The 26,499-nt window shown below is 43.2% G+C and overlaps 1 protein-coding gene across 1 annotated transcript in view; it reads left to right on the top strand.

Moving 5' to 3' along the window:
- The window catches only part of CMYA5 (cardiomyopathy associated 5), a 101,694-nt gene that overhangs the window by 73,453 nt on the left and 1,742 nt on the right, over positions 1 to 26,499 (top strand). The window contains exons 14-17 of the mRNA XM_056522980.1: positions 17,066 to 17,213; positions 17,770 to 17,903; positions 22,209 to 22,308; positions 24,893 to 25,069. Of these exons, the coding sequence (XP_056378955.1) occupies positions 17,066 to 17,213; positions 17,770 to 17,903; positions 22,209 to 22,308; positions 24,893 to 25,069 (559 nt within the window). The remainder of the gene's footprint in view (positions 1 to 17,065; positions 17,214 to 17,769; positions 17,904 to 22,208; positions 22,309 to 24,892; positions 25,070 to 26,499) is intronic.

The raw sequence follows: 26,499 nt of genomic DNA, 5'->3' as shown, positions 1-26,499 counted from the left end.
ACAATAGTGCCCCACACCGTTCTCCCTGAAAATAGTCTCCACTTACACAGTGCTACACACTATACTATAGCAAAATATCAGCTTGCCTAAATGGAATTCCTTCATGCACTGATGTTGCAGGCCAGCACCACATACTATAACACACAATACAGGAACTAGTTCCTAAAAATAAGTGTGACACTTAAAGGCCTTGTAAGAATTTGCCACACTAAAAGATAAAGTGGTCTGCAAGATGCTTCTTCATAGGGTTTCCGAGAGTGAAATGCCACTAGTTGTGCCACTCGCAGCAAAATAGAAATCCCCCTGTCCCTGTGCCATCACATAGGGATGCAGGTTATTGAAATTATGTCATTGTGCTATCTACATCACAGAAAGGTGCTAAATAGTGGCACAAGCAGCCCCTTGTACATTTAGTTGTATTCGTGTGCCAGGAGCCCAGAAACCAAGGGTAACTAGGATGGGATCATCCAGATTCTGATAAAAGGTCATTATTTTGGGTGGACTTGGAGAAAACTGGTCAAATCCCACCCCTAATCATAGAAACATAAAATGTGTCGGCAGATAAGAACCATTTGGCCCATCTAGTCTGCCCAATAATCTGAATACTATGAATAGTCCCTGGCCCTATCTTCTTTGAAGGATAGCCTTATGCTTATCCCATGCATGTTTAAACTCCTTCACTGTATTTGCAGCGACCACTTCTGCAGGAAGGCTATTCCATGCATCCACTACTCTCTCAGTAAAGTAATACTTCCTCATATTACTGCATAAACCTTTGCCCCTCTAATTTAAAACTATGTCCTCTTGTGGTAGTTTTTCTTCTTTTAAATATGCTCTCCTCCTTTACCATGTTGACTCCCTTTATGTATTTAAAAGTCTCTATCATATCCCCTCTGTCTCTTCTTTCTTCCAAGATATACATGTTAAGGTCCTTTAACCTTTCCTGGTAAGTTTTATCCTGCAATCCATGTACTAGTTTAGTAGCTCTTCTTTGAACTCTCTCTAGAGTATCTATATCCTTCTGGAGATAAGGCCTCCAGTATACAATACAATACAATACTCCAATTGAGGTCTCACCAGTGTTCTGTACAGCATGAGCACTTCTCTCTTTATACTGCTTATACCTCTCCCTATTCATCCAAGCATTCTGCTAGCATTTCCTGCTGCTCTACATTGTCTTCCTACCTTTAAGTCTTCTGAAATAACTACTCCTAAATCCCTCTCCTCAGATACTGAGCTCAGGGCTGTGTCAAATAATCTATATTCTGCCTGAGGGTTTTTACGCCCCAGATGCATTATCTTGCACTTATCCACATTAAATTTCAGTTGCCAGAGTTCTGACCATTCTTCTAGTTTGCCTAAATCCTTTTCCATTTGGCGGATCCCTCCAGAAACATCAACCCTGTTACATATCTTTGTGTCATCAACAAAAAGACATACCTTACCATCGAGACCTTGTGTAATATCGCTAATGAAGATATTAAACAATATTGGTCCCAGTACAGATCCCTGAGGTATCCCACTGGTGACAAGACCTTGCTCTGAATATTATCCATTGACTACAACCCTCTATTGTCTGTTACTCAGCCACTGCCTAATCCACTCAACAATATTGGAGTCCAACCTCAATGACTGTAGTTTATTGATAAGTCTTCTATGTAGGACAGTGTCAAAAGCCTTACTAAAATCTAGATATGCGATGTCTACTGCCCCTCCGCCATCTATTATTTTAGTCACCCAGTCAAAAAAATCAATAAGATTTGTTTGACATGATCTCCCTGAAGTAAACCCATGTTGTTTTTCATCTTGCAATCCATGGGATTTTAGATGTTCCACAATCCTATACTTTAGTAGGGTTTCCATTAATTTCCTCGCTATTGATATCAGACTTACTGGCCTATAGTTGCTTGATTCCTCCTTACTACCTTTCTTGTGAATGGGCACAACATTTGCTAATTTCCAATCTTCTGGGACGGCTCCTGTTACCATTGATTGGTTAAATAAATCTGTTAACGGTTTTGCTAGCTCACCACTAAACTCTTTTAATAATTTTGGGTGTATCCCATCAGGCCCCTGTGATTTATTTGTCTTCACTTTAGAAAGCAAACGTAGAACCTCTTCCTCTGTAAAGACACATGCATCAAACTATTCCTTAGTTTTCCTCTCTAATGGAGGTCCTTTTCCTTCTTTTTCTTCTGTAAAAACTGAACAGAAGTATTCATTAAGGTAGTCGGCTAGCCCCTTATTCTCTTCTACATACCTTCCTTCCTTTGTTTTTAATTTATTTATTCCTTATTTTGATTTCCTTTTTTCATTTATATATCTGAAGAATGTCTTATCCCCTTTTTTCACAGTCTGAGCTATTTTTTCTTCTGCCTGTGCTTTAGAAGTTCTTATAACTTGCTTGGCCTCTTTCTGCCTAGTCTTGTAGATTTCCCTATCTTCATTGCTCTGGGTTGTTTTATAATTACTAAATGCTAGTTTTTTTGTTTTGAATGATTTTGGCCACTTCTGCTGAGTACCACAGTGGTCTCTTCCTTTTTCTGCTTTTACTGACAAGTCTAATGCAATTTTCTGTTGCCTACAATAAAGCGTCTTTTAAGTAGTCCCATTTCTCCTGAACGCCATGTAATTTGTTCCAGTCTGATAGGGACTCATTTATGACTAATCTCATTTTTGAAAAGTCTGTTTTTCTAAAATCTAAAACTTTTGTTTTTGTGTGGTGTGACTCCTTCATTGTTCTTATATTAAACCACACTGATTGGTGATCACTAGATCCCAAGCTTTTGCCAACAATAACATCATGTACCAAATCCCCATTTGTGAATACCAAATCCAAAATGGCCTCCTTCCGCGTTGGCTCCTCAACCACTTGTTGTAGAGATAATCCCAGTAGGGAATTTAGAATACCTGTACTCCTGGCAGAACTTGCTATTTTGGTTTTCCAGTTTATATCCAGAAGATTGAAGTCTCCCATAATGATAACTTCTCCTTTCATTGTCATTTTAGATATTTCTTCAACTAGTAGATCATCTACTTCTTTAACTTGGCCAGGTGGTCTATATATCACACCTACACGAGTTACTGCATGATTACCAAACTGCAACGTAACCCAAACTGACTCTGTGGTTGCCTCACTAACTTGTATTAGGTTACATTTTATGCTATCTTTCACATATAGGGCCACTCCTCCTCCTTTCTTGCCTTCTCTGTCTCTTCTGTATAAAGAGTACCCTGGTATGGATATGTCCCAGTCATTCCTTTCATTAAACCATGTCTCAGTAACAGCCACTAAATCTACATTCTCAGATGCCATTATTGACCCAAGTTCATTGATTTTATTACCTAGACTGCGGGCATTTCTAGACAGGACTCTGAGCTTGTCATTTCTTAACCTCTGGGCTACTGACATGTTCTGGCATTGTTTCAGGGGGGCAATTGGACTCATGGATTTTCACTCTTTTGCCCCCCCCCCCCTTCCTAGTTTAAATACTCCTTAGCAAATTCTTGGAATTGTTCACTGAGTACATTTGTTCCTTTGAGAGAAAGATGCAAGCCATCTTTTTTGTACAGTGCCTTTCTATTCCAAGTTCTGTTATCACATGATAGATGTCAAGAAAAGGTATCACGAAAACACTTTTTTTCCAAAGATCCTATAAATTTTGGCTAATCAATATAATCTTCAATAACAATTTATCATAAATATTTTTTATTAATAATTTTCATAAAATACAAATAAACAGTGAATGCAGGAGTGCAGAGCATGGTTTTTCAAAGTCAATATATAAACAGAGACAACTGGTCATGCAGATACATGCATTCAGAAAAGTTAAACAACCAAGGAACTAGGATCTGGAACGACACTGCTCTAGGCTTGCAATACAAGATAATTGCACAGTATGGTCTTATCTTTAGTAAGACAAGTACTTAAGGAATCATGAGGCAATATCCACTATGATAGTCATGGGGTTAAGATAAAAGGAGCACATATGTGAAAGTGAGTACGAAGGTGAATGGATAATAAATTAGGGTGTGCTTTCTAGTGGTTAGCGAATGGATGTTATGCCGAGCGCTCCGGGTCCCCGCTCCTCCCCGGAGCGCTCGCTTCACTCTCGCTGCCGCAGCGCTCCGGGCAGCTCCACTGACCCGGTGCGCTGCGATACCGTCTCCAGCCGGGATGCGATTCGCGATGCGGGTGGCGCCCGCTCGCGATGCGCATCCCGGCTCCCGTACCTGACTCGCTCTCCGTCTGTCCTGTCCCGGCGCGCGCGGCCCCGCTCCCTAGGGCGCGCGCGCGCCGGGTCTCTGCGATTTAAAGGGCCACTGCGCCGCTGATTGGCGCAGTGGTTCCAATTAGTGTGTTCACCTGTGCACTCCTTATTTATACCTCACTTCCCCTTCACTCCCTCGCCGGATCTTGTTGCCATTGTGCCAGTGAAAGCGTTTCCTTGTGTGTTCCTAGCCTGTGTTCCAGACCTCCTGCCGTTGCCCCTGACTACGATCCTTGCTGCCTGCCCCGACCTTCTGCTACATCCGACCTTGCTTCTGTCTACTCCCTTGTACCGCGCCTATCTTCAGCAGCCAGAGAGGTTGAGCCGTTGCTAGTGGATACGACCTGGTCACTACCGCCGCAGCAAGACCATCCCGCTTTGCGGCGGGCTCTGGTGAAAACCAGTAGTGACTTAGAACCGGTCCACTAGCACGGTCCACGCCAATCCCTCTCTGGCACAGAGGATCCACCTCCTGCCAGCCGGCATCGTGACAGTAGATCCGGCCATGGATCCCGCTGAAGTTCCTCTGCCAGTTGTCGCCGACCTCACCACGGTGGTCGCCCAGCAGTCACAACAGATAGCGCAACAAGGCCACCAGCTGTCTCAACTAACCGTGATGCTACAGCAGCTACTACCACAGCTTCAGCAATCATCTCCTCCGCCAGCTCCTGCACCTCCTCCGCAGCGAGTGGCCGCTTCAGGCCTACGACTATCCTTGCCGGATAAATTTGATGGGGACTCTAAATTTTGCCGTGGCTTCCTTTCTCAATGTTCCCTGCACTTGGAGATGATGTCGGACCAGTTTCCCACTGAAAGGTCTAAGGTGGCTTTCGTAGTCAGCCTTCTGTCTGGAAAAGCTCTGTCGTGGGCTACACCGCTCTGGGACCGCAATGACCCCGTCACTGCCTCTGTACACTCCTTCTTCTCGGAAATTCGAAGTGTCTTTGAGGAACCTGCCCGAGCCTCTTCTGCTGAGACTGCCCTGTTGAACCTGGTCCAGGGTAATTCTTCCGTTGGCGAGTACGCCGTACAATTCCGTACTCTTGCTTCAGAATTATCCTGGAATAATGAGGCCCTCTGCGCGACCTTTAAAAAAGGCCTATCCAGCAACATTAAAGATGTTCTGGCCGCACGAGAAATCCCTGCTAACCTACATGAACTCATTCATCTAGCCACTCGCATTGACATGCGTTTTTCCGAAAGGCGTCAGGAGCTCCGCCAGGATATGGACTTTGTTCGCACAAGGCGTTTTTTCTCCCCGGCTCCTCTCTCCTCTGGTCCCCTGCAATCCGTTCCTGTGCCTCCCGCCGTGGAGGCTATGCAGGTTGACCGGTCTCGCCTGACACCTCAAGAGAGGACACGACGCCGTATGGAGAATCTCTGCCTGTACTGTGCCGGTACCGAACACTTCCTGAAGGATTGTCCTATCCGTCCTCCCCGCCTGGAAAGACGTACGCTGACCCCGCACAAAGGTGAGACAGCCCTTGATGTCAACTCTGCTTCTCCGCGTCTTACTGTGCCTGTGCGGGTATCCGCCTCTACCTTCTCCTTCTCTACTATGGCCTTCTTGGATTCCGGATCTGCAGGAAATTTTATTTTGGCCTCTCTCACCAACAGGTTCAACATCCCGCTGACCAGTCTCGCCAGACCTCTCTACATCAATTGTGTTAACAATGAAAGATTGGACTGTACCATACGTTTCCGCACGGAGCCCCTCCTAATGTGCATCGGATCTCACCATGAAAAAATTTAGTTTTTGGTCCTCCCCAATTGCACTTCCGAAATTCTCCTTGGACTACCCTGGCTTCAACACCACTCCCCTACCCTGGATTGGTCCACTGGGGAGATCAAGAGTTGGGGCCCCTCTTGTTCTAAGGACTGTCTTAAACCGGTTCCCAGTACTCCCTGCCGTGACCCTGTGGTGCCTCCTGTAACCGGTCTCCCTAAGGCCTATATGGACTTTGCGGATGTTTTTTGCAAAAAACAAGCTGAGACTTTACCTCCTCACAGGCCTTATGACTGTCCCATTGACCTCCTCCCGGGTACTACTCCACCCCGGGGCAGAATTTATCCTCTCTCTGTCCCAGAGACTCTTGCTATGTCTGAGTATATCCAGGAAAATTTAAAGAAGGGCTTTATCCGCAAATCTTCCTCTCCTGCCGGAGCCGGATTTTTCTTTGTGTCCAAAAAAGATGGCTCTCTACGTCCTTGCATTGACTACCGCGGTCTTAATAAAATCACTGTAAAAAACCGCTACCCCCTACCTCTCATCTCTGAACTCTTTGATCGCCTCCAAGGTGCCCACATCTTTACCAAACTGGACTTAAGAGGTGCCTATAATCTCATTCGCATCAGAGAGGGGGATGAATGGAAAACGGCATTTAACACCAGAGATGGACACTTTGAGTATCTGGTCATGCCCTTTGGCCTGTGCAACGCCCCTGCCGTCTTCCAAGACTTTGTTAATGAAATCTTTCGTGATCTCTTATATTCCTGTGTTGTTGTATATCTGGACGATATCCTGATTTTTTCTGCCAACCTAGAAGAACACCGCCAGCATGTCCGCATGGTTCTTCAGAGACTTCGTGACAATCAACTGTATGCCAAAATGGAGAAATGTCTGTTTGAATGTCAATCTCTTCCTTTCCTAGGATACTTGGTCTCTGGCCAGGGACTACAAATGGATCCAGACAAACTCTCTGCCGTCTTAGATTGGCCACGCCCCTCCGGACTTCGTGCTATCCAACGTTTTTTGGGGTTCGCCAATTATTACAGACAATTCATTCCACATTTTTCCACCATTGTGGCTCCTATCGTGGCTTTAACCAAAAAGAATGCCAATCCTAAGTCATGGCCTCCTCAAGCGGAAGACGCCTTTAAACAGCTCAAGTCTGCCTTTTCTTCGGCTCCCGTGCTCTCCAGACCTGACCCATCTAAACCCTTCCTATTGGAGGTTGATGCCTCCTCTGTAGGAGCTGGAGCGGTCCTTCTACAGAAAAATTCTTCCGGGCATGCTGTTACTTGTGGGTTTTTTTCTAGGACCTTCTCTCCAGCTGAGAGGAACTACTCCATCGGGGACCGAGAGCTTCTAGCCATTAAATTAGCACTTGAGGAATGGAGGCATCTGTTGGAGGGATCAAGATTTCCAGTTATTATTTACACCGATCACAAGAACCTCTCCTATCTCCAGTCTGCCCAACGGCTGAATCCTCGCCAGGCCAGGTGGTCTCTGTTCTTTGCCCGATTTAATTTTGAAATTCACTTTCGGCCTGCCGATAAGAACATTAGGGCCGATGCTCTCTCTCGTTCCTCGGATGCCTCGGAAGTAGAGCTCTCTCCGCAACACATCATCCCCCCTGACTGCCTGATCTCCACTTCTCCAGCCTCCATCAGGCAAACTCCTCCAGGGAAGACCTTCGTTTCTCCACGCCAACGCCTCGGAATCCTCAAATGGGGTCACTCCTCCCATCTCGCAGGTCATGCGGGTATCAAGAAATCCGTGCAACTCATCTCTCGTTTCTATTGGTGGCCGACTCTGGAGACGGATGTTGTGGATTTTGTACGAGCCTGCACTGTTTGTGCCCGGGATAAGACTCCTCGCCAGAAGCCCGCTGGTCTTCTTCATCCTCTGCCTGTCCCCGAACAGCCTTGGTCTCTGATTGGTATGGACTTTATTACGGACTTACCCCCATCCCGTGGCAACACTGTGGTTTGGGTGGTCGTTGATCGATTCTCCAAGATGGCACATTTCATCCCTCTTCCTGGTCTTCCTTCAGCGCCTCAGTTGGCAAAACAATTTTTTGTACACATTTTTCGTCTTCACGGGTTGCCCACGCAGATCGTCTCGGATAGAGGCGTCCAATTCGTGTCAAAATTCTGGAGGGCTCTCTGTAAACAACTCAAGATTAAATTAAACTTTTCCTCTGCATATCATCCTCAATCCAATGGGCAAGTAGAAAGAATTAACCAGGTCCTGGGTGATTATTTACGCCATTTTGTTTCCTCCCGCCAGGATGACTGGGCAGATCTTCTACCATGGGCCGAATTTTCGTATAACTTCAGAGTCTCTGAATCCTCCTCCAAATCCCCATTTTTTGTGGTGTACGGCCGTCACCCTCTTCCCCCCCTCCCTACTCCCTTGCCCTCTGGTTTGCCCGCTGTGGATGAAATATCTCGTGATCTTTCCACCATATGGAAAGAGACCCAAAATTCTCTTTTACAGGCCTCATCACGCATGAAGAAGTTTGCTGATAGAAAAAGAAGAGCTCCCCCCATTTTTTCTCCTGGAGACAAGGTATGGCTCTCCGCTAAATATGTCCGCTTCCGTGTCCCTAGCTACAAATTGGGACCACGCTATCTTGGTCCTTTCAAAATCTTGTGCCAGATTAATCCTGTCTCTTACAAACTTCTTCTTCCTCCTTCTCTTCGAATTCCTAATGCCTTTCACGTTTCTCTTCTTAAACCACTTATCATCAACCGTTTCTCTCCTAAGTTTGTTTCTCCCACTCCTGTTTCCGGCTCCTCGGACATCTTCTCCGTTAAAGAGATACTGGCCTCCAAGAAGGTCAGAGGGAAAACCTTTTTCCTGGTCGATTGGGAGGGTTGTGGTCCTGAAGAGAGATCCTGGGAACCTGAGGACAATATCCTAGACAAAAGTCTGCTCCTCAGGTTCTCAGGCTCTAAGAAGAGGGGGAGACCCAAGGGGGGGGGTACTGTTACGCCGAGCGCTCCGGGTCCCCGCTCCTCCCCGAAGCGCTCGCTTCACTCTCGCTGCCGCAGCGCTCCGGGCAGCTCCACTGACCCGGTGCGCTGCGATACCGTCTCCAGCCGGGATGCGATTCGCGATGCGGGTGGCGCCCGCTCGCGATGCGCATCCCGGCTCCCGTACCTGACTCGCTCTCCGTCTGTCCTGTCCCGGCGCGCGCGGCCCCGCTCCCTAGGGCGCGCGCGCGCCGGGTCTCTGCGATTTAAAGGGCCACTGCGCCGCTGATTGGCGCAGTGGTTCCAATTAGTGTGTTCACCTGTGCACTCCTTATTTATACCTCACTTTCCCTTCACTCCCTCGCCGGATCTTGTTGCCATTGTGCCAGTGAAAGCGTTTCCTTGTGTGTTCCTAGCCTGTGTTCCAGACCTCCTGCCGTTGCCCCTGACTACGATCCTTGCTGCCTGCCCCGACCTTCTGCTACGTCCGACCTTGCTTCTGTCTACTCCCTTGTACCGCGCCTATCTTCAGCAGCCAGAGAGGTTGAGCCGTTGCTAGTGGATACGACCTGGTCACTACCGCCGCAGCAAGACCATCCCGCTTTGCGGCGGGCTCTGGTGAAAACCAGTAGTGACTTAGAACCGGTCCACTAGCACGGTCCACGCCAATCCCTCTCTGGCACAGAGGATCCACCTCCTGCCAGCCGGCATCGTGACAATGGAGTTCTGAAACAGAACAATGAATTGGTAGGAAGTCATGGCTTAGGGCAACCATTAAAGGGTTATTCCGCTCCCCAACGTCCAGAACTCAATGTTACGAACGCTGGGTGCGGGCTTCCATGTTCCCGTCCACTCCCTCATGATGTCACGCCCTACCCCGTGATGTCATGCCCCGCCCCTTAATGCAAGTCTGTACAAGTCCCATAGACTTTCATTGAGGGAGCGGGACATCACGCCCCACCCTGTGATGTCATGTCCCGCCCCCTCAATGCAAGCTATGCAAGTCCCATAGATTTTTTTCGAGGGGGGCGGGGCGCGACATCACAGGGGGGCGGGCGTGAACACGGTAGCCCACACCCAGCATTCGGAACACTGAGTTCCGGTTGCTGGGGAGCGGATTAACCCTTTAAATATCTCTGCAATAGGCAGAGGATGACCATCTTTGCCATTATTTTATGAAAAGGGATACTCTGCCAGATCCTAAAGCTAAGACTTTCTCATAAGAATAAGTTAGGTTGATTTTATTAAGCAGGAATTCTCTAGTCGGTACAACTGCCGAGTTCCAGTTGCTTACTAGGGGCACTTTTGCTAGAATACAAATTATACAGAACAGTTCACGTGTATCAGGTAAAATGGTTCCTAACTCAAGGAGCAGCAAGACAGGCTGGGGGTACCAAGGAAAATGTTTACCAATTAAATCCATCTATAATAGTTTGCAAGAAGTCCAGAAGGGTCGTATCACTGGGCAGGACCATAATATGGGAAAAGGGTACCCTTGGCACCATAACCTCGGCAACATAAGTTAGACACCCCCGAGTATATTAAAGAAAGGCGGTCTGGCGTGTAGTACCATCTCAGTATAGTTTTAAATGCAGATTCTATGTGAGAGGAGCATTGAAAATTCTTCCGGGGAGAAAGTCTTACCAACATCCCTCTCCCAGAGTCACAGAGGGTAAGATTTCGAGAATTGAGATGTGTGTAGAAGATTGCTATAAAACAACTTTAAACCTTTTGGGGGTAAAGACATTTGATGGGGAGCTAAGCTATTTGCTGTGGGTGAGTTGGGTGTGAGATGGAAGTGCCGAATCTGTAAATATTTGTAAAAATTATGGTTCGGGGGGCTATAATCATTACGGAGTGTTTGGAAAGGAATTAACTGGGTGTTCTCATAAAGAAGGTGAGTATGTGTAAGGCCATTGGAAAGCCATGAGGCTAGATCTAGATCTGGTAAAGATGCTTGTATGAATGTGAGGGGCAAATCTGGCTCAGGGGCTGTCGTGTTTGTATTGCCAACAGACACATGGGTAACCCATGTGTTGTTAGATGCTCTCACTAGCGGGTTGGAAAATGTAGGGCTAGGCACTTTCTAGTATGGAAAATATAAAAGATCTCCAATTTTGTAGGGATGTACGGACAGACCCTCCATCTCCACCCATGGAAGATTCAGCTTGTTGCACCACCAATGCCATAACATAGAAACTAGCGTGGCTATATAATAGTGTTTAATGTCGGCAAGCCGAGACCGCCAATACGTTTATCTTTTGCGAGCAGTGCCATAGCTATTCGTGGCCATATTCCAGCCCATATAAAAGAGGAGAGAAGTTGTTGAGAATCTTTAAAGAGGGTGGAAGGGAGATAGGCAAAGTCCTAAACAAGTAGAGAGGGCAGGGTAAAAGAAACATTTTGAAGGTGGCAACTCTGCCCACACAAAAAATCTCAGAAGTTGCTAACCTGTCCGCTTTTGCAGTGAGAGTAGATAGTAATGAAATGTAGTTGTTGGTATATAGGGTTTTATGCTGGTATGATAATTGAATGCCTAAGTATTGTAAAGAAGTAGATCGCCAGTCAAAATAGTAAAATAGTTTGAAAGAGTCTATTAGAGAGGAAGAAAGGTTGACAGGTAAGGCTTGGGTTTTCGTCCCACTAAGATTTTAATAAGAAAGATTGCCAAATGATAATATAGTGTCCATGACCGCCGGCAGCGAGGTCGTAGGCTCAGTAAGAAACAAAATGACGTCATCTGCCTACAGCTAGATAACAAGGGCTGTTTGTCCTATTACAACTCCTTTAATAGTAGTGTGGAGTCTGATGGCTTGTGCCAGGGGTTCCATGAACAGTATATACAGTAGACAAGTGGCGATAGTGGGCAGCCCTGGCAGGAGCCGTTGGTAATGGGGAAAAAGTCAGAGAAGAAGCCATTAGCTAGAACCCTAGCTGACGGGCAGGAATATAAAGAAGAGAGGGCTGAGAATATCGCTCCAGTAAACCCCATCTGTGTGAGAACCGGGAAGGCATACGACCATCGAAGAGGGTCGAAGGCCTTCTTGGCATCTAATGCTAACAATAAGGCAGGGGTCCGAGAGCTTTCCAAATTGACCAGGACATTAAGCAATCGCCTGGTATTGTCATACGCCTGATGGCCAGCTACAAAGTCAGATTGGTCTGGACTCACAACTGTGGGCAAAACTAAAGCAATGTGAGAAGCAAGTACCTTAGTGTATATTTTAATGTCTTGATTTAGTAACAAAATAGGATGAAAATTTTTGGGGCAATCGGGTGTTTTGCCTGGTTTTGACAATGCCGTGATGGTAGCTTGTAGGTTTTCTGCCGGGAGAGAACCCGTTAGCATAACCATTTGGCAGACGGAGGCAAGATGAAGGGAAAGAATTGATTGGAAATGTTTATAATAAGAATTAATAAAGCCGTCAGGGCCGGGTGCCTTATCGGAGGGGAGAGAGTTGATTTTTCTGAACCTCCTCCGGAGTGATATTCTTGTTAAGAACTTTAAGTTGTTGAGGTGTTGGTGAAGGAAGATTAAGTTGAGATAAGAAAGCTGTAATGAGGAGGGAAAGATCAGGAGGGAGGGGGGGAAACAGAGGTGTGTAGATTGTAGAGCTGGGCGTAAAAGGACTGAAAACCGTTAGCTATGTCAGTGGGAGTGTAAAGATTGACGTTTGTGATGGGATGATATAAAAAAGGGTATGCAAGATATAAGCTGATGCTTCTTCAATCTATTGGCAAGAAGCTTGCCTGCTTTATTATTTTGCGAGTAATATGTAGGTCGTAGTTGGCATGGTCGGACCATTTTATGGTCTCTATGGTAGTGCTGAGGGCAAAAGTGAGAAGTGATCTGTCGATAACAAACATATCAATGCGGAAATACGTATTATGTACCCTGGAGAGACAGGTGAAGTCCCTTTCGGCATCATGATGTATTTGCCATATATCATATAGATCAGTTTCGCACAGTATAGGTAATAGAGTCTCAGATTGATAATGGGATGGAGAGGAGGAGTCTAGGACAGGATCAGAGATACACTGTAGAAATATAGTCCCCACATAACACTAAAGAACCCCAAGAAGAGCCCTGGACCACACTCAATAAACGTTTAAAAAATCTGCATTGCCCAGAATTTGGAGCATATAATGATACAATGGTCAAGGGTGTAGCATTGATGGTGCAACAGAGAATCACATACCTCCTATTATGGTCCGAAACTGTATCCTGTAGGGTGAAAGTGACTGTGTTCTTAATTGCAATTGTGACTCCTCTGGACTTCGAGCTATAATGAGAATGAAAAAAATTAGAGAAGGAATGATGTTTTAAATTAAAAGCATCTACTTAGAGCAAGTGCGTCTCCTGGAGACACAAAACATCGCATTTCAGGATTTGGGCCTCTTTCCAGAGATTCAATATTTTATGGGGAGCATTTAGCCCATTCACATTTAAGCTAGCTAAGGTAATTACTATGTTCTTATGAGACAAAAAAAAGCAAGAAATGGTAAGCCAGTTATAGACGTAAGTGGGGCAGGACGCACCTCCCAGCCAGCGTGCACCTGCCAAATGTAAGTGGACATTCCAATAAGGACCATGAACAAAGGTGCAGTTGTTCACAGAAACGCAAACATAATAAAACAAGACAATGAGCACAACAAAAAAGGAAAGGGGAGGCACATGCACGCATGTGCCAACCCGCAGGGGGTGGGGATTAGAGTCCACTCTGAAGCGGGGCAGCATGGGTACAACGCCAGAGCCCGCCTATCAGGAAAGTGTAGAAAGTACTGCATCTTCAGGTATCTAACCAGTCCATGGTGATGGAAGAAGGATGGGTGCCCTTAGGACAGTCAGGAGGAAGTTTCCCAGGCGAGGTATATGCCAAGATTTCAGAAAAATTTCTCCATCAGATAGGGATCTGATCATGTGTATGGTATTGTCTCTTTTGACAAGAAGGCGAACTGGAAAGCCCCATCTGTAAAGGATCTTTTTGGATCTCAATGCTGTGGTGATTGGCAACAGGGCACTGCACACCTGTAAGGTAGCAGCTGATAAATCAGTGTAGATACATACACAAGGGTGACAGGGAATAATGCTGACCCGTCAGTAAGGAACAAGAGCTGTAAAGCAGAATTACACTAAGAAACCTTGTCAGTTCTGCCTCTGCCGCTTCACTGGCATCTCTAGACAAGAAGGGGCACAGAGACATCAGGCTTTATCCAGGCCCCTTAGAATCTATTAACACGGCAGAATTTCCACACATCCGCACCAATTTTGCTTCCGCATTCGTTTGAGTGGTTTCTGCTCATGCAGATTTTGTGCGTAATTGGTGAGTAACCGTGCGGAAATTCAGAAGTGTGAATGGAAGTGCAGAATCCCGTAGAATTCTATTGGGCTTTAATTTGAAGAGGAATCCGCATGCGGAAATTCTGCCATGTGAATAGACCCTTAGGGTCTCACACTTACTTACTGGATTTTATTTCTGCATTTGCTTCAGCTTGGACGAAGATGATGCTGCAGCCGGACAGGATTATGTTCTGGACAGTATGGGGTGCATTTTTTATTAAAAAAAAGAAACAACATTTTCTTATGACGTATATTAGAAAGGGTAATGTTTTAATGTTTCAGAAAACCAACACATCTCCTCATTGTCATTATGCCTATTATGTCATTCACATAGTTGTTTATCTGTGGTTTCTTAATCTACTCTTTATCAGAGATTGGATTTCTGAGATGTCTTCATGATGTCCTTCATGTGTCCTCTTTTAGAACAACATCTTAGCACCCCACATTTCTGGCATAGTTCTGGATATCTCCAGTTATTAAACACTTAAAAATCACCTTTGAGACCAAGCAGCCAGACACTCAAGATTTAGCTGTTGCCCGTTTCATGTGTCGCTCTGTGACTGGAAACCAACTGTTTTGGTAGAAATATTGTGGACACAATTTATTTGCTCAGTAGTTGGCAGCTAGTAAAGATATAAGAATTTCATATAAGCCCTAAGTGCAAAGACAGATTTTCATGGATTAGGGAAGAACTTTCTCATGTTCCATGAATGGAAACTCCAAGTATTGAGAAGTTTGATAGGAAAAGCAATGTTAAAAAATAGCACAATAATTAATAATAGATATTCCAGGTGTTTTGGTGCATTTTAGGGGTGTTTTATTTACATTTTTCTTGTTTTTACATACAGTACATTAACCTAAAGTAGTTATACAGGGGTCTGAGGGGTTCAAATCTTTGCCCATTGTGGGGGATATAACAAAATAAACCGTTACTTACCTCCAGCACTCCTGCGGTGCCTCTGGTGTCCTGCTCCAGGGCCTGTATCAGGCCTGAATGCTTCCCGGGCCTGATACATCATGCTGCAGCTCAGGAAGGTGGTCACATTGAGAGTGCTGGAGGTAAGTAAAGGTTTTTTGTTTGTTTGTTTTTTTAAATACTGCAAAACATTCAGTTATAATTTATGCCAATTTCTGTAGTAAATTTGTCCAAGAGAAACACCTGCCCAAAAAAAACAATTTTAGGTTCATTTACCAATAGACTATTAGACCTTACTGATGATGTGTACAGTGATAATAACAATTCATGAGTGAAAAATGAATGAGTCCTCGGAGTTCTGGTAGACATTGCTTTACTTTTGTCTGTCTAGACACAACTTTGCATGCTCAGAGTTGTTTGCTTTTGTTGCCCTGAGACATAATCCCATCTGTGATGCTCTGCCTTGAACACAATTGTATCAAGAGAAGCATTTGTTGTGTGTGGAAACCCCCTTTAACTCTATGCCAACATCTGTTCCATGGTAAGATTTGAGGTCCCCATAACTTCCCCACAATGGTCTGTGCTTGATTCTGTGAAATGTCATTCTATTTAACTTTATTCATCTTTCTACCAGCACGTAAGAGACACATGTCCCTTGTTGTTGACCCAACACATCTGATACTGTTGTTTATCAGATACTGTAGTTGTGGTGTCAGGGCTTAGCACATCCACTTGGCTGAGTGATGAACATTCCCCGAGCATCTACACGGACATGTTGCGGAGTACAGACAAGCAGCCTTAGTATTCATCTTCAGTGGTGCCTCAATGATTTCTGCCCAATAATATTTGAATTAAAAACAGATTCCAAAATGTTTTTAGGAAACAATTCTATTAAATGTTTTTGGAATATGAAGAAACATCCAATGTTTTATAAGCTGGTTTTTAAAGGCAGTATTTGCATGGAATATGTATGCTCTTGCAGTGTTTGTTTAGGGTATGTCCACTTTTGCATTTTTTTTATTGCTCCAATAAACCAACATAGGAAAGGGAATAATATATGGGCAGATTAGATGGACCAGGTTGTTTGTGTGAGGAAACAAAAGGTTAAATACAAGCATATAATATAGCCCCAGAAACTTTTATTATTTTATATTAGATCCATTAGATTAATTTACTCTTACATTCTTGGCTGCATGGTTATTACTGGTAAAAAAAAAACATTTAAATAACATGTTTCACTTCGTAATAACTGCGAGCAAAAATTCCCCTACTGGTACATACTGGTGTGTGAATACAGCCTGATAGAGCCCTATACAACAGAGAAATTAGATAGAAAGCTCGACAGGGACACATGGTTAAATCGATGCATAATAGTCTATTATGGTCGTCACCCTGGTCAGATTTATATGGGCTTTATGGTAATTGACAAATACAGCTGCATGAATCCGTGCAAATGGAGTTTGTGCTGTAATCCACATGAAAACCATGTGAAATCTGTTGTTTTCAATAGAAATCTCTGTTGTAGATTTTTTGTCATGGATTTTTTTCTGCTGTGGATGTGAATTACACATTGGCGGAAAGAATTGATGTCACCTATTGACGCGGTGTCAGTGAGGATTCCACACACGTGGGGTAGCCTGGTCATGGATTAGCCCCATTGAATATTACTTCACCTTGTCTGAAATCAAGGTCAAATCCATAGTATCGAATGACAAAGTACATGGACTAAGTCAGAGTCTATGCCAATTTGAGCATCATGTACCGCCATATCCAAAAATATTTTATTTAAATTATTATTGCATTAATGTTATTTGTTTGGTCAATTTCCCTGTCCAGCTCCTTCCACCCCAGTGATTAAAGCCGAGGAGTGTACAGTCTGCTGGGACATGGCCGTCATCAGGTGGAGCACCGCACATCTACAATCCACGGAGTCCTTTACACTAGAATGGTGCAAACAGTGCTCTTCAGAGGGAGAAGGGCTCAGGTAAATGTGAACAGTGGGTATTATCAGCTCTGCGGTTCTAACTTTGTCGTAAGATTTGTTGCAAACATTTCTGCAGCTGAACATCACTTCCATACATCTGAATGGGGTGTCTCTGCAGCATGGCTTCCTGCAGACCTACTTAGATAAATGGGACAGCTGCAGGAATTTCTTCACCACACAGCTGCATGTGGATGTACACTTGTTCACACATCCGGAATTATGCCATGCGGATATTCCGCAGACTGCTGCGCCGGCTAGGACCGCACGGGAATGCGGCGTCTCATAGACAGCAATGCATTCCGTGTGGATTCCACAGAAAGAATGAACAGTTTCATTCTTTCTGCAGACACCAAAATTGGAATTTCCGTGCCAGAAATTTCTGGTGCAGAAATTCCACCATGTGCACAGCGCAGCCGAATACCTTACTATTGGACTCTGCTGCTGTGGAATCTCTGGCGGAATTCCAATGCAGAATTCCACACAAGTGAACATGGCCTTAAAGTGCGCTTGCATGTTTTCTGCTAGTTTCTATGACGAGTCCTACCATTCTTTACAGGTCTGTTGCTGGAATCAAAGATCAGCAGCTAAGGGTTTCACTACAACCAGGAGAGAACTATTTCTTTTATGTAAAAGCCACCAACACCTTTGGATCAAGTGAACAAAGTGAAGCTGCTCTAATATCTACTAAAGGTAAAGTAACTTTAGTAAATTACTAACTTTAGCACATTTTTTTTATCTTTGTAAAACAATTTGATATTACAATTCTTTTCATCAGTTCTGCACAGTTCTGTTATCAATAGAGAAAGCACGTCAAATAAAATATCCATGTATGAAATGGGTACAAAGCAGCGTGGCTGTGGGTCTCTGTGTATGAATGCTATAGGCTACAATACAGTGGTCCCTCAAGTTACGATATTAATTGGTTCCAGGACGACCATTGTATGTTGAAACCATTGTATGTTGAAACCACAACTCTATGGAAACCTGGTAATTGGTTTTGAAACTACCAAAATGTCATCAAAAATAGGAAAAAGTGAGGATTAAGGAAAAATAAGTAGATAACTAATATAGATAAAGCAAATCCTTACATATAAAAGTAAGAAAGAGCTGCTGGGAGCTTTATATCACTGTCTATGACATTGTTTCCCAACCAGGGTGCCTTCAGCTGTTGCAAAACTACAACTCCCAGCATGCCCGGACAGCCAACGGCTGTCCGGGAATGCTGGGAGTTGTAGCTTTGCAACAGCTGGAGGCACTAGGGTTGGGAAACAATGGTTTATGTAGAGGACAGGAGCTTCTTCAGGGTCCTATACAGTACACACAGTGTCCCAAATGGAGCCGCCCTTACTTAGGAGCAGCTAACCCTGGCACAGGTAAGGAGTAGTATAGAACTTGTAGTTCCTCCCTGTACTGTTGGGGGCCCTACCAGACAGACAGTCAGTGCTTGCACTTCAGTAAGACAGGTGATTTACCAGTAAAATGCCCATTCTGATTGGTCAGTTCCTCCAGTTGTGACACGTGTCACAGATCTGGACTGTCCGTAGCATTGTATGCTGAGTCAGAAAAAAACATTGTATGTTGAAACTATTTTATGTTGAGGCCATTGTAAGTTGAGGGATCACTGTATTGGATTGTGGCACATTTACTACATTTTCATTTAGTACCTTTTCAAAGGCAGAATTTGGAAGGAAAGCTGTTTTCAAAGACAGTTTTTCTTTAAGAGAGTTTTGATAAACCTGCCTTTGTTTCAAGAAAATCTGAAGAAAAGTGGCGCAGTTGTCCATGGCAACCAGATACATGGATGAGTTACCCATAGCAACCATATTAAAATCTATGGAAGATAGTGAAAACAGTGTGGGAGATTTATCAAAGCCTGTGTAGAGGAAACGTTGACCAGTTGCCCATGGCAACCAATCAGATCGCTTCTTTCATTTTTCAGAGGCCTTAACAAAAATAAAAGAAGTGATCTGATTGCTATGGGCAACTTATCCCCTGCACAGTTTTGATAAATCTCTCCCCCCCCCCCCCCCCCCGTATGTTTATCGCCTCACAAAGCGTTTTGTCTGTGTGAAGAGCAACCAGTCACATCACAGCTTTGCTTTTTCAAGAGCAGAATACAATGTGATGTGCCGTAATTGGTTGCTATGGACAGCAAAGACAGTTTTTCTTTTAGACAATTTCAGAAATTTCCCCAATAGTGGGCTTTTTCTTAAAAAATAAAAAAATAAAAAAAAAATCAACATTTTTGCCTTTTTTCCAAGCGTTGACCCTAAAAAAATAGTTTACGAAAAAACTTGAGATTAGTTAAAAGTAATAGTGAAGTGTAAATCATAGTAATCTTGCAGTACAGTCACTCGGACAAAAGTAGTGTTGAGCGGCATAGGCCATATTCGAATTCGCGAATATTCGCGAATATATGGACGAATATTCGTCATATATTTGCGAATATTCGCATATTCGTTATATCCGTTTTATTTTCGCATATACGAAAATTGCGCGTATGCGAAAATTAACAAATGTGAATATTAGTATACACAAAATTAGCATACGCGAAAATTCGCACGTGCGAACATTAGCATATGCAAATTTTCGCATATGCGAATTTTCACACGCCAGTCTCACACAGTAGTATTACAGCCTTCTTTACACCACACAAGCTGGAAGCAGAGAGGGGTGATCACTGTGATGTGTACTGTGAAGAAAAAAAAACAAAAAAAACGAATATTCGTAATTACGAATATATAGCGCTATATTCGCGAAATTCGCGAATTCGCGAATATGCGATATTCGCGAATAATATTCGAATTGCGAATATTCGCGAGCAACACTAGACAAAAGAAGCGACTGCATGAAGCAATGTGCACATGTGTATGTGTGGAGGAGGCATTTAGCACTGAACCGAGCAGAAAAGAAGTGACATATTACTACAGTGATCCCCAAACTGTGGCCCTCCAGATGTTGCAAAACTACAATTCCCAGCATGCCTGGACAGCCGTTGGCTGTCCAGGCATGCTGGGAGTTGTAGTTTTGCAACATCTGGAGGGCCACAGTTTGAGTACCACTGTATTACTACTTTCTCACACATTTCCCTGGCTCCTATTATGTCAATGGCAGCTGTATTTTCTATGGTGACTCTGCACTACTTTGTGACCATGCTCGTGGTGTGTTTTGCGGGTTAAGGCTGGGATTCCACTGAGTTTTTATAGGCTTAAAAACGCCAGAAAAACTGCCACTGTTTTTCCATGCATTTTGGCTTTTTTTCTGGCGTTTTTACCTTTGTGTGGAATTTGCCTTTTTTGGCCCCTATGGTGTTTTTTTTTTCTCCAAAATTTGTTGGGTACCAAAAAAAAAGAAGAAGAAAAAAGGATGCAGTAGGGATGGAAATTAATTTTTTATAACGAAAATTTTATACACTTTTTTCCCCTCTATTTTTTTACATTTTTTAGGTAGTACTATAACTCCCAGCATGGAACAGACTGTTTCATGTTGGGAGTAGTAGTACCTGTACTAATGGACAGATCGCCCTGGGTGTTACTCCTGACACCCGACGCGATCGTCCATAATATAGCAGAGATGTGGAGCGGCTCTGTACAGCTCTCACATCTCTGCTCTGTACTCCGGCCAGTGATGTGAATAGAACATCACTCATTCATATTTTCCGCCCAGAGTGGGGATTGGCCGGATGGTTGCAGCCAATCACAGCTCTGAGGGAAATATGAATGAGTGATGTTCTATTCATACCACTATAGTGCAGAGATGTGAGCGCTGAATAGAGCCACTCCACATCTCTGCTATAGATAGGACGATCACAGCGGATGTCAGAAGTGATACCCGCTGTGATCTGTCCTTAACGGCAGGTACTACTACTCCCATCATAGAACACATTCTTTTCCATGCTGGGAGCTGTAGTACCTGCATTATTAGACAGATCGCAGCAAGTGTCACTTCTGACACCCACTTTGATCCTCCTGTACAATGTATATATGTGGGCAGCCACTCTTCTATGGTCCACTGCACTGCCGTATATATACACCTATTCATATTCTCTACAGAGAGTTGTGATTGGCTGGAACCATCTGGCCAATCACAGCTCTCTGCGGGAAATATGAATAGGTGTATATATACGGTAGTGCAGGGGACCATTGAAGAGCAGCCGTCCAAAAAAATAAAAACCACCGGCAAAAAGGCCAAAGTTAAAACCAACATGGCGATTTCTGTGTAAAAAAACTAGGTTTTGTAGGGCGTTTTGGAAAACCAGCCTCTGAGCCCAAAATAGCTGAAAAATGCCAAAAGAATAAAAAAAAAAAGAAACGCCAAACTGAAAAACGGCAAGTGGATCTGGCATTTTGCAGGTTACTATTGACTTGCAGATAACATCTGAACGCGGCATTTTCTCAGCGAAATTGGCGTTTTTTATGGCGTTTTTGCTAGAAAATCCTCAGTTGAATTCCTGCCTCAGGCTAGGTTTCCACACAGGTTTTTTTATAGCGTTGTTTGGAGAACTGCCACTGCAGTTTTGAGCTAAAGGCAGAAGTGTATTCAAAAGGAATGGGAAATAAAAAGGATGGAGTCATATTTCTCCTTCCTACTGGATGCACTTCTGACTTTGGCCCAGAAACTGCAGTGGCAGTATTTCTAAAAAAAAATGCCAGAAAAAAACCTGTGTGGAAACTTAGCCTCATGGTTTTTATTTTTTTTATTTTTTTTATTTTGCTTTATAAACTACTTTTTAGTAACTTCCCTTCTATGTGAAGGAAGCCTACTGTCTTTTGGTTTTATTCGTCTTCATCCTCTTATTTATTTTATTTTTTTCCAATGGGTGGTGCTCTTTCTGAAAAAGTAATTTTTTTTCCTAATGTCATACAAAATCCTCAAGAGATAAATATAAAATAATGAACTAATTTGTAAATATGCGAGTGACCTCAATCCTATTTTCTGATTTAAAGAGAAGAAAAAACTTGTAAAAATAACCTCTTCTGTTATTTCTTTTCGCAGGTACCAGATTTCACTTACTAAGAGATACGGCGCACCCAGCTGTGGAGTTGTCATCTGATGGGACTGTGATTAGTATTTCAGAGCAGAGTGACATTGATGGGTTGGTATTCACTTACACTTTTCATACTCCTGAATAGGGAATCATTCAGTGACTTTACCTACTAACTTTATTTCCTTATGCACAGTAATATATACATTATCAGAAATGCTGTAATGTTATTTTATGATTATTACAATATTAGTAGTGATTGTGGTATCAGCAGTGTTATTGCCATCATCAGAATCTCATTATTTATAAGAGGGAGTGTCCTGGTAATAAGCAAAAAAAAAAAAAACCATCATCAATATGCCGCACCATTGGCAGCTGTAAATTTTTTCCGCAGCCCCACCCCCCAAATCCTGTAATCTCGCTGCCTCTGTTACTAAGGATCTAGATACAGGCAGGGAACAGAAAATTGCAGAAAAGTGAGACACCTAGTGGGCAAGATTAAGAAGTGTTTTTCTGAGTTAAAGGGATACTCGCGTGGAAAACTTTCTTTCTTTTTTTAAATCAACTGATTCCAGAAAGTTAAACAGATTTGTAAATTACTTCTATTAAAAAATCTTAATCCTTCCAGTATTTATTAGCTGCTGAATACTACAGAGGAAATTATTTTCTTTTTGAAACACAGAGCTCTCTGCTGACATCACGACCACAGTGCTCTCTGCTGACATATCTGTCCATTTTAAGTACTGTCCAGAGTAGGAGAAAATCCCCATAGCAAACATATGCTGCTCTGGACAGTTCCTAAAATGGACATAGGTGTCAGCAGAGAGCACTGTGCTTGTGATGTCAGCAGAGAGCTCTGTGTTCCAAAAAGAAAACCATTTCCTCTGTAGTATTCAGCAGCTAATAAGTACTGGAAGGATTAAGGTTTTTAAATAGAAGTCATTTACAAATCTGTTTAACTTTCTGGCACCAGTTGATTTAAAAAAAAAAAAAGTTTTCCACGGGAGTACCCCTTTAAGGAGCCATGTTTGGTAAATGAAGTGATTTACAAATATGTTCGGAATCATATAGGCTAATACATGAAGCAAAGTTGTTTAAAGTGACAATGACCATTTAAGGTATTTAACCCCTTAACGACGAAGGACGTAAATGTACGTCCTGGTGACATGGTACTTAACGCACCAGGACATACATTTACGTCCTAAGCATAACCGTGGGCATCGGAGCGATGCCCGGATCATGCGCGGCAGGTCCCGGCTTTTGATCGCAGCCAGGGACCCGCTGGTAATGGCGGACACCCACGATCCCGCGGATGTCCGCCATTAACCCCTCAGATGCCGTGATCAAAACAGATCACGGCATCTGCAGCATCGCGGTCACTTAAATGGATGATCGCATAGCCCGCAGCGCTGCCGCAGCGATCCGATCATCCAGCACGGCAGACGGAGGTCCCCTCACCTGCCTCCGCTGTCTTCCAGGAGTCTTCTGCTCTGACCTGCCTTCCCGCAGACCAGAGCAAAAGATGACCGATAACCCTGATCAGTGCTATGTCCTATACATAGAACAGATCAGTATTAGCAATCGAAGGATTGCTATAAATAGTCCCCTATGGGGACTATTAAAGTGTAAAAATAAGAATTAAAAAAATTTGAAAAACCCCCTCCCACAATAAAAACATAAATTGTCCCATTTTTCCTATTTCACCCCCAAAAAGTGTTAAAAAATATTTTATATACATATTTTGTATCGCTGCGTGCGTAAATATCTGAACTATTAAAATAAAATGTTAATGATACCGTACGGTGAATGGCGTGAACGTAAAAAAAAAAGTCCAAAATAGCTGCTTTTTTTATAACCTTTTATTCCCCAAAAAATTCATAAAAGAAAAAAAAAAGTTTTATATAAGCAATTATGGTATCAATAAAAGTTACAGATCACGGCGCAAAAAATGAGCCCTCATACCGCCGCTTATACGGAAAAATGAAAAAGTTATGGGTCTTCAAAATAGGGGGATTTTAAGCGTACTAATTTGGTTAAAAAGTTTGTGATTTTTTTTAAGCGCAACAGTAATAGATGTATGTTATCACAGGTATCATTTTAATCGTATTGACCCAAAGAATAAATAGCACATGTAATTTTTACCGTAAATTGTACGGCGTGAAAATGAAACCTTCCAAAATTAGCAAAATTGCGGTTTTCTTTTTAATTTCCTCACACAAATAGTTTTTATTTGGTTGCGCCATACATTTTATGGTAAAGTGAGTGATGGTATTACAACGGAAAACTGGTCGCGCAAAAAACAAGCCCTCATACTAGTCTGTGGATGAAAATATAAAAGAGTTATGATTTTTTGAAGGCGAGGAGGAAAAATCGAAAACGTAAAAATAAAATTGTCTGCGTCCTTAAGGCCCAAATGGGCTGCGTCCTTAAGGGGTTAAGGTATTTTAGGCACCCAGGCCATATGTGACTGCTATCTCAGCCCCCTGCACACACCATAGCCTGCTCCCAGAATATATCATAAAAAGGAATTAATGTCACAAATTTAAACCTGACATATATAAAATGTTCAATTATAAATACAATACATTTGCAGGGTGAAAAAATCTATAGGCAACAATAACTGACCCTTTGCTGTTTGTGCTAGACCGGGTATTATGGCTATAGAAACTACTATGTCTTTTTTCCTATCTCATAGAATTCCTTTAGTTCTTGGGGAGCTTCTGCCAGCTAAAGGATACCACTACTGGGAGATGATGGTTACAGAATGCAGTTCTTATAGCGTTGGCGCAACATTTCATCCTTCTCCAGAAGAATCTGCTACAACCGAGGACAGTACATCATGGTGTATGCAATGCTCCAGTTCCTCCACAAGGTAACCTTCTACTGCTTTGTGGCACAAGATATTGAGATACATTGCACATCTGTCACATGGCAAATATTTTATTACTAATATGTGCAGCCATATTGTAAACAGAAATGAATGGACCAAGGCAAATTGGTATTACATTTAAAAAACATATTTCTAACAGAGTTTGGAAATATTAATATCCCCCACAATAATGACTCTGATGCCAAGTTACGGATAACGGTAGCTTTACTGAGGTTAGACAGGTGGAAAAGTCTACACAGTTCAGCCAGGGTCCATGGAGGTGACCAGTGACTCAGAGAACCTAAGGTCTTGCTGGGACTTGTAGTAGATGAGGTCAATTTAATGCAATATACTTAATTATATTGTTCAAAACCCACTACCTACATAGTTACATAGTTAGTATGGTTGAAAAAAGACATACGTCCATCAAGTCCAACCAGGGAATTGTGTTAGGCTAGGTTCACATCCCGTTTTATGCAATACGGGACCGCATACTGCTGGGTGGACCACGGTTTTAGGTCCAGTGGGAAAACCACATACGGGACAAAAATGAGCCGACCGGAGTCAGCGCTTCACTCCGGTTGACTCATTGAAATACATTACATATGGGCCGCATATGACAGGGATATGGGAGCGCCCGGTTTTAGCTCCCCCCCAGCAGTATGCGGTCCCATATTGCATAAAACGGGATGTGAACCCTGCCTTATTTGGTTAATCTTGTATACATGCATTATTCCTTACACCTTATGTACTACATTCGAACACTGAAGTACGGGTGATGCTGTTTTTTAATGCTCCTTTCGTATTACTATGTATTTTAAAAGTTTCATGCTTATCATTTTTTGTAATACTTTATATAAAGGTAACTATAATTTTTGTCTGGTTGGCACTGCTATATAGGCTGTATACTGTAGGCTAGCAGATTCAATATCCTCAACCTATGGTGCCAATCTGGTAGAGAAAACAACGTTTTAATGCGTCATGTGCCACATTTTATTTAGATACCCAGGGTCTGGTGGACATTCAGTAGGTTTGGGCTCTGTAAGGGTCTGTTCAGACATGAGAAATTCCGCATAGATGCGGAATTCTATGTCAGGATTTATTTCCACAGGAATTCCGCACGAACCCACAGTGCACTGAAAAAAATGCTTTTTTTTACATTACAATAGTTAAATTTCGTGCAGAATCCACATGACCCTCCCTGACCCCCCCCCCCTTCTTTAACTCTGGAATGTTGCCTCTAGCATCCCCCACGTCGTATGCATCCTATGGTGCAAGAGGATGCTAAAGTGTCACTTAAGAGCAAAAGGAAAGGGTTGGGGAGGGTTTATAGCTGAGAGGCCAAGACACTCGAATGTCTGATGGACCATCTCAGCAACATATGGCAGATAACAGGTTAAAGCTTTGTTTTCTCAGTTATGCTCCCAAATAGA

The sequence above is a fragment of the Hyla sarda genome, chromosome 1, assembly GCF_029499605.1.
Source record: "Hyla sarda isolate aHylSar1 chromosome 1, aHylSar1.hap1, whole genome shotgun sequence".
Classification (NCBI taxonomy): domain Eukaryota; kingdom Metazoa; phylum Chordata; class Amphibia; order Anura; family Hylidae; genus Hyla; species Hyla sarda.
This window is presented reverse-complemented; position numbering and strand designations above follow the sequence as displayed.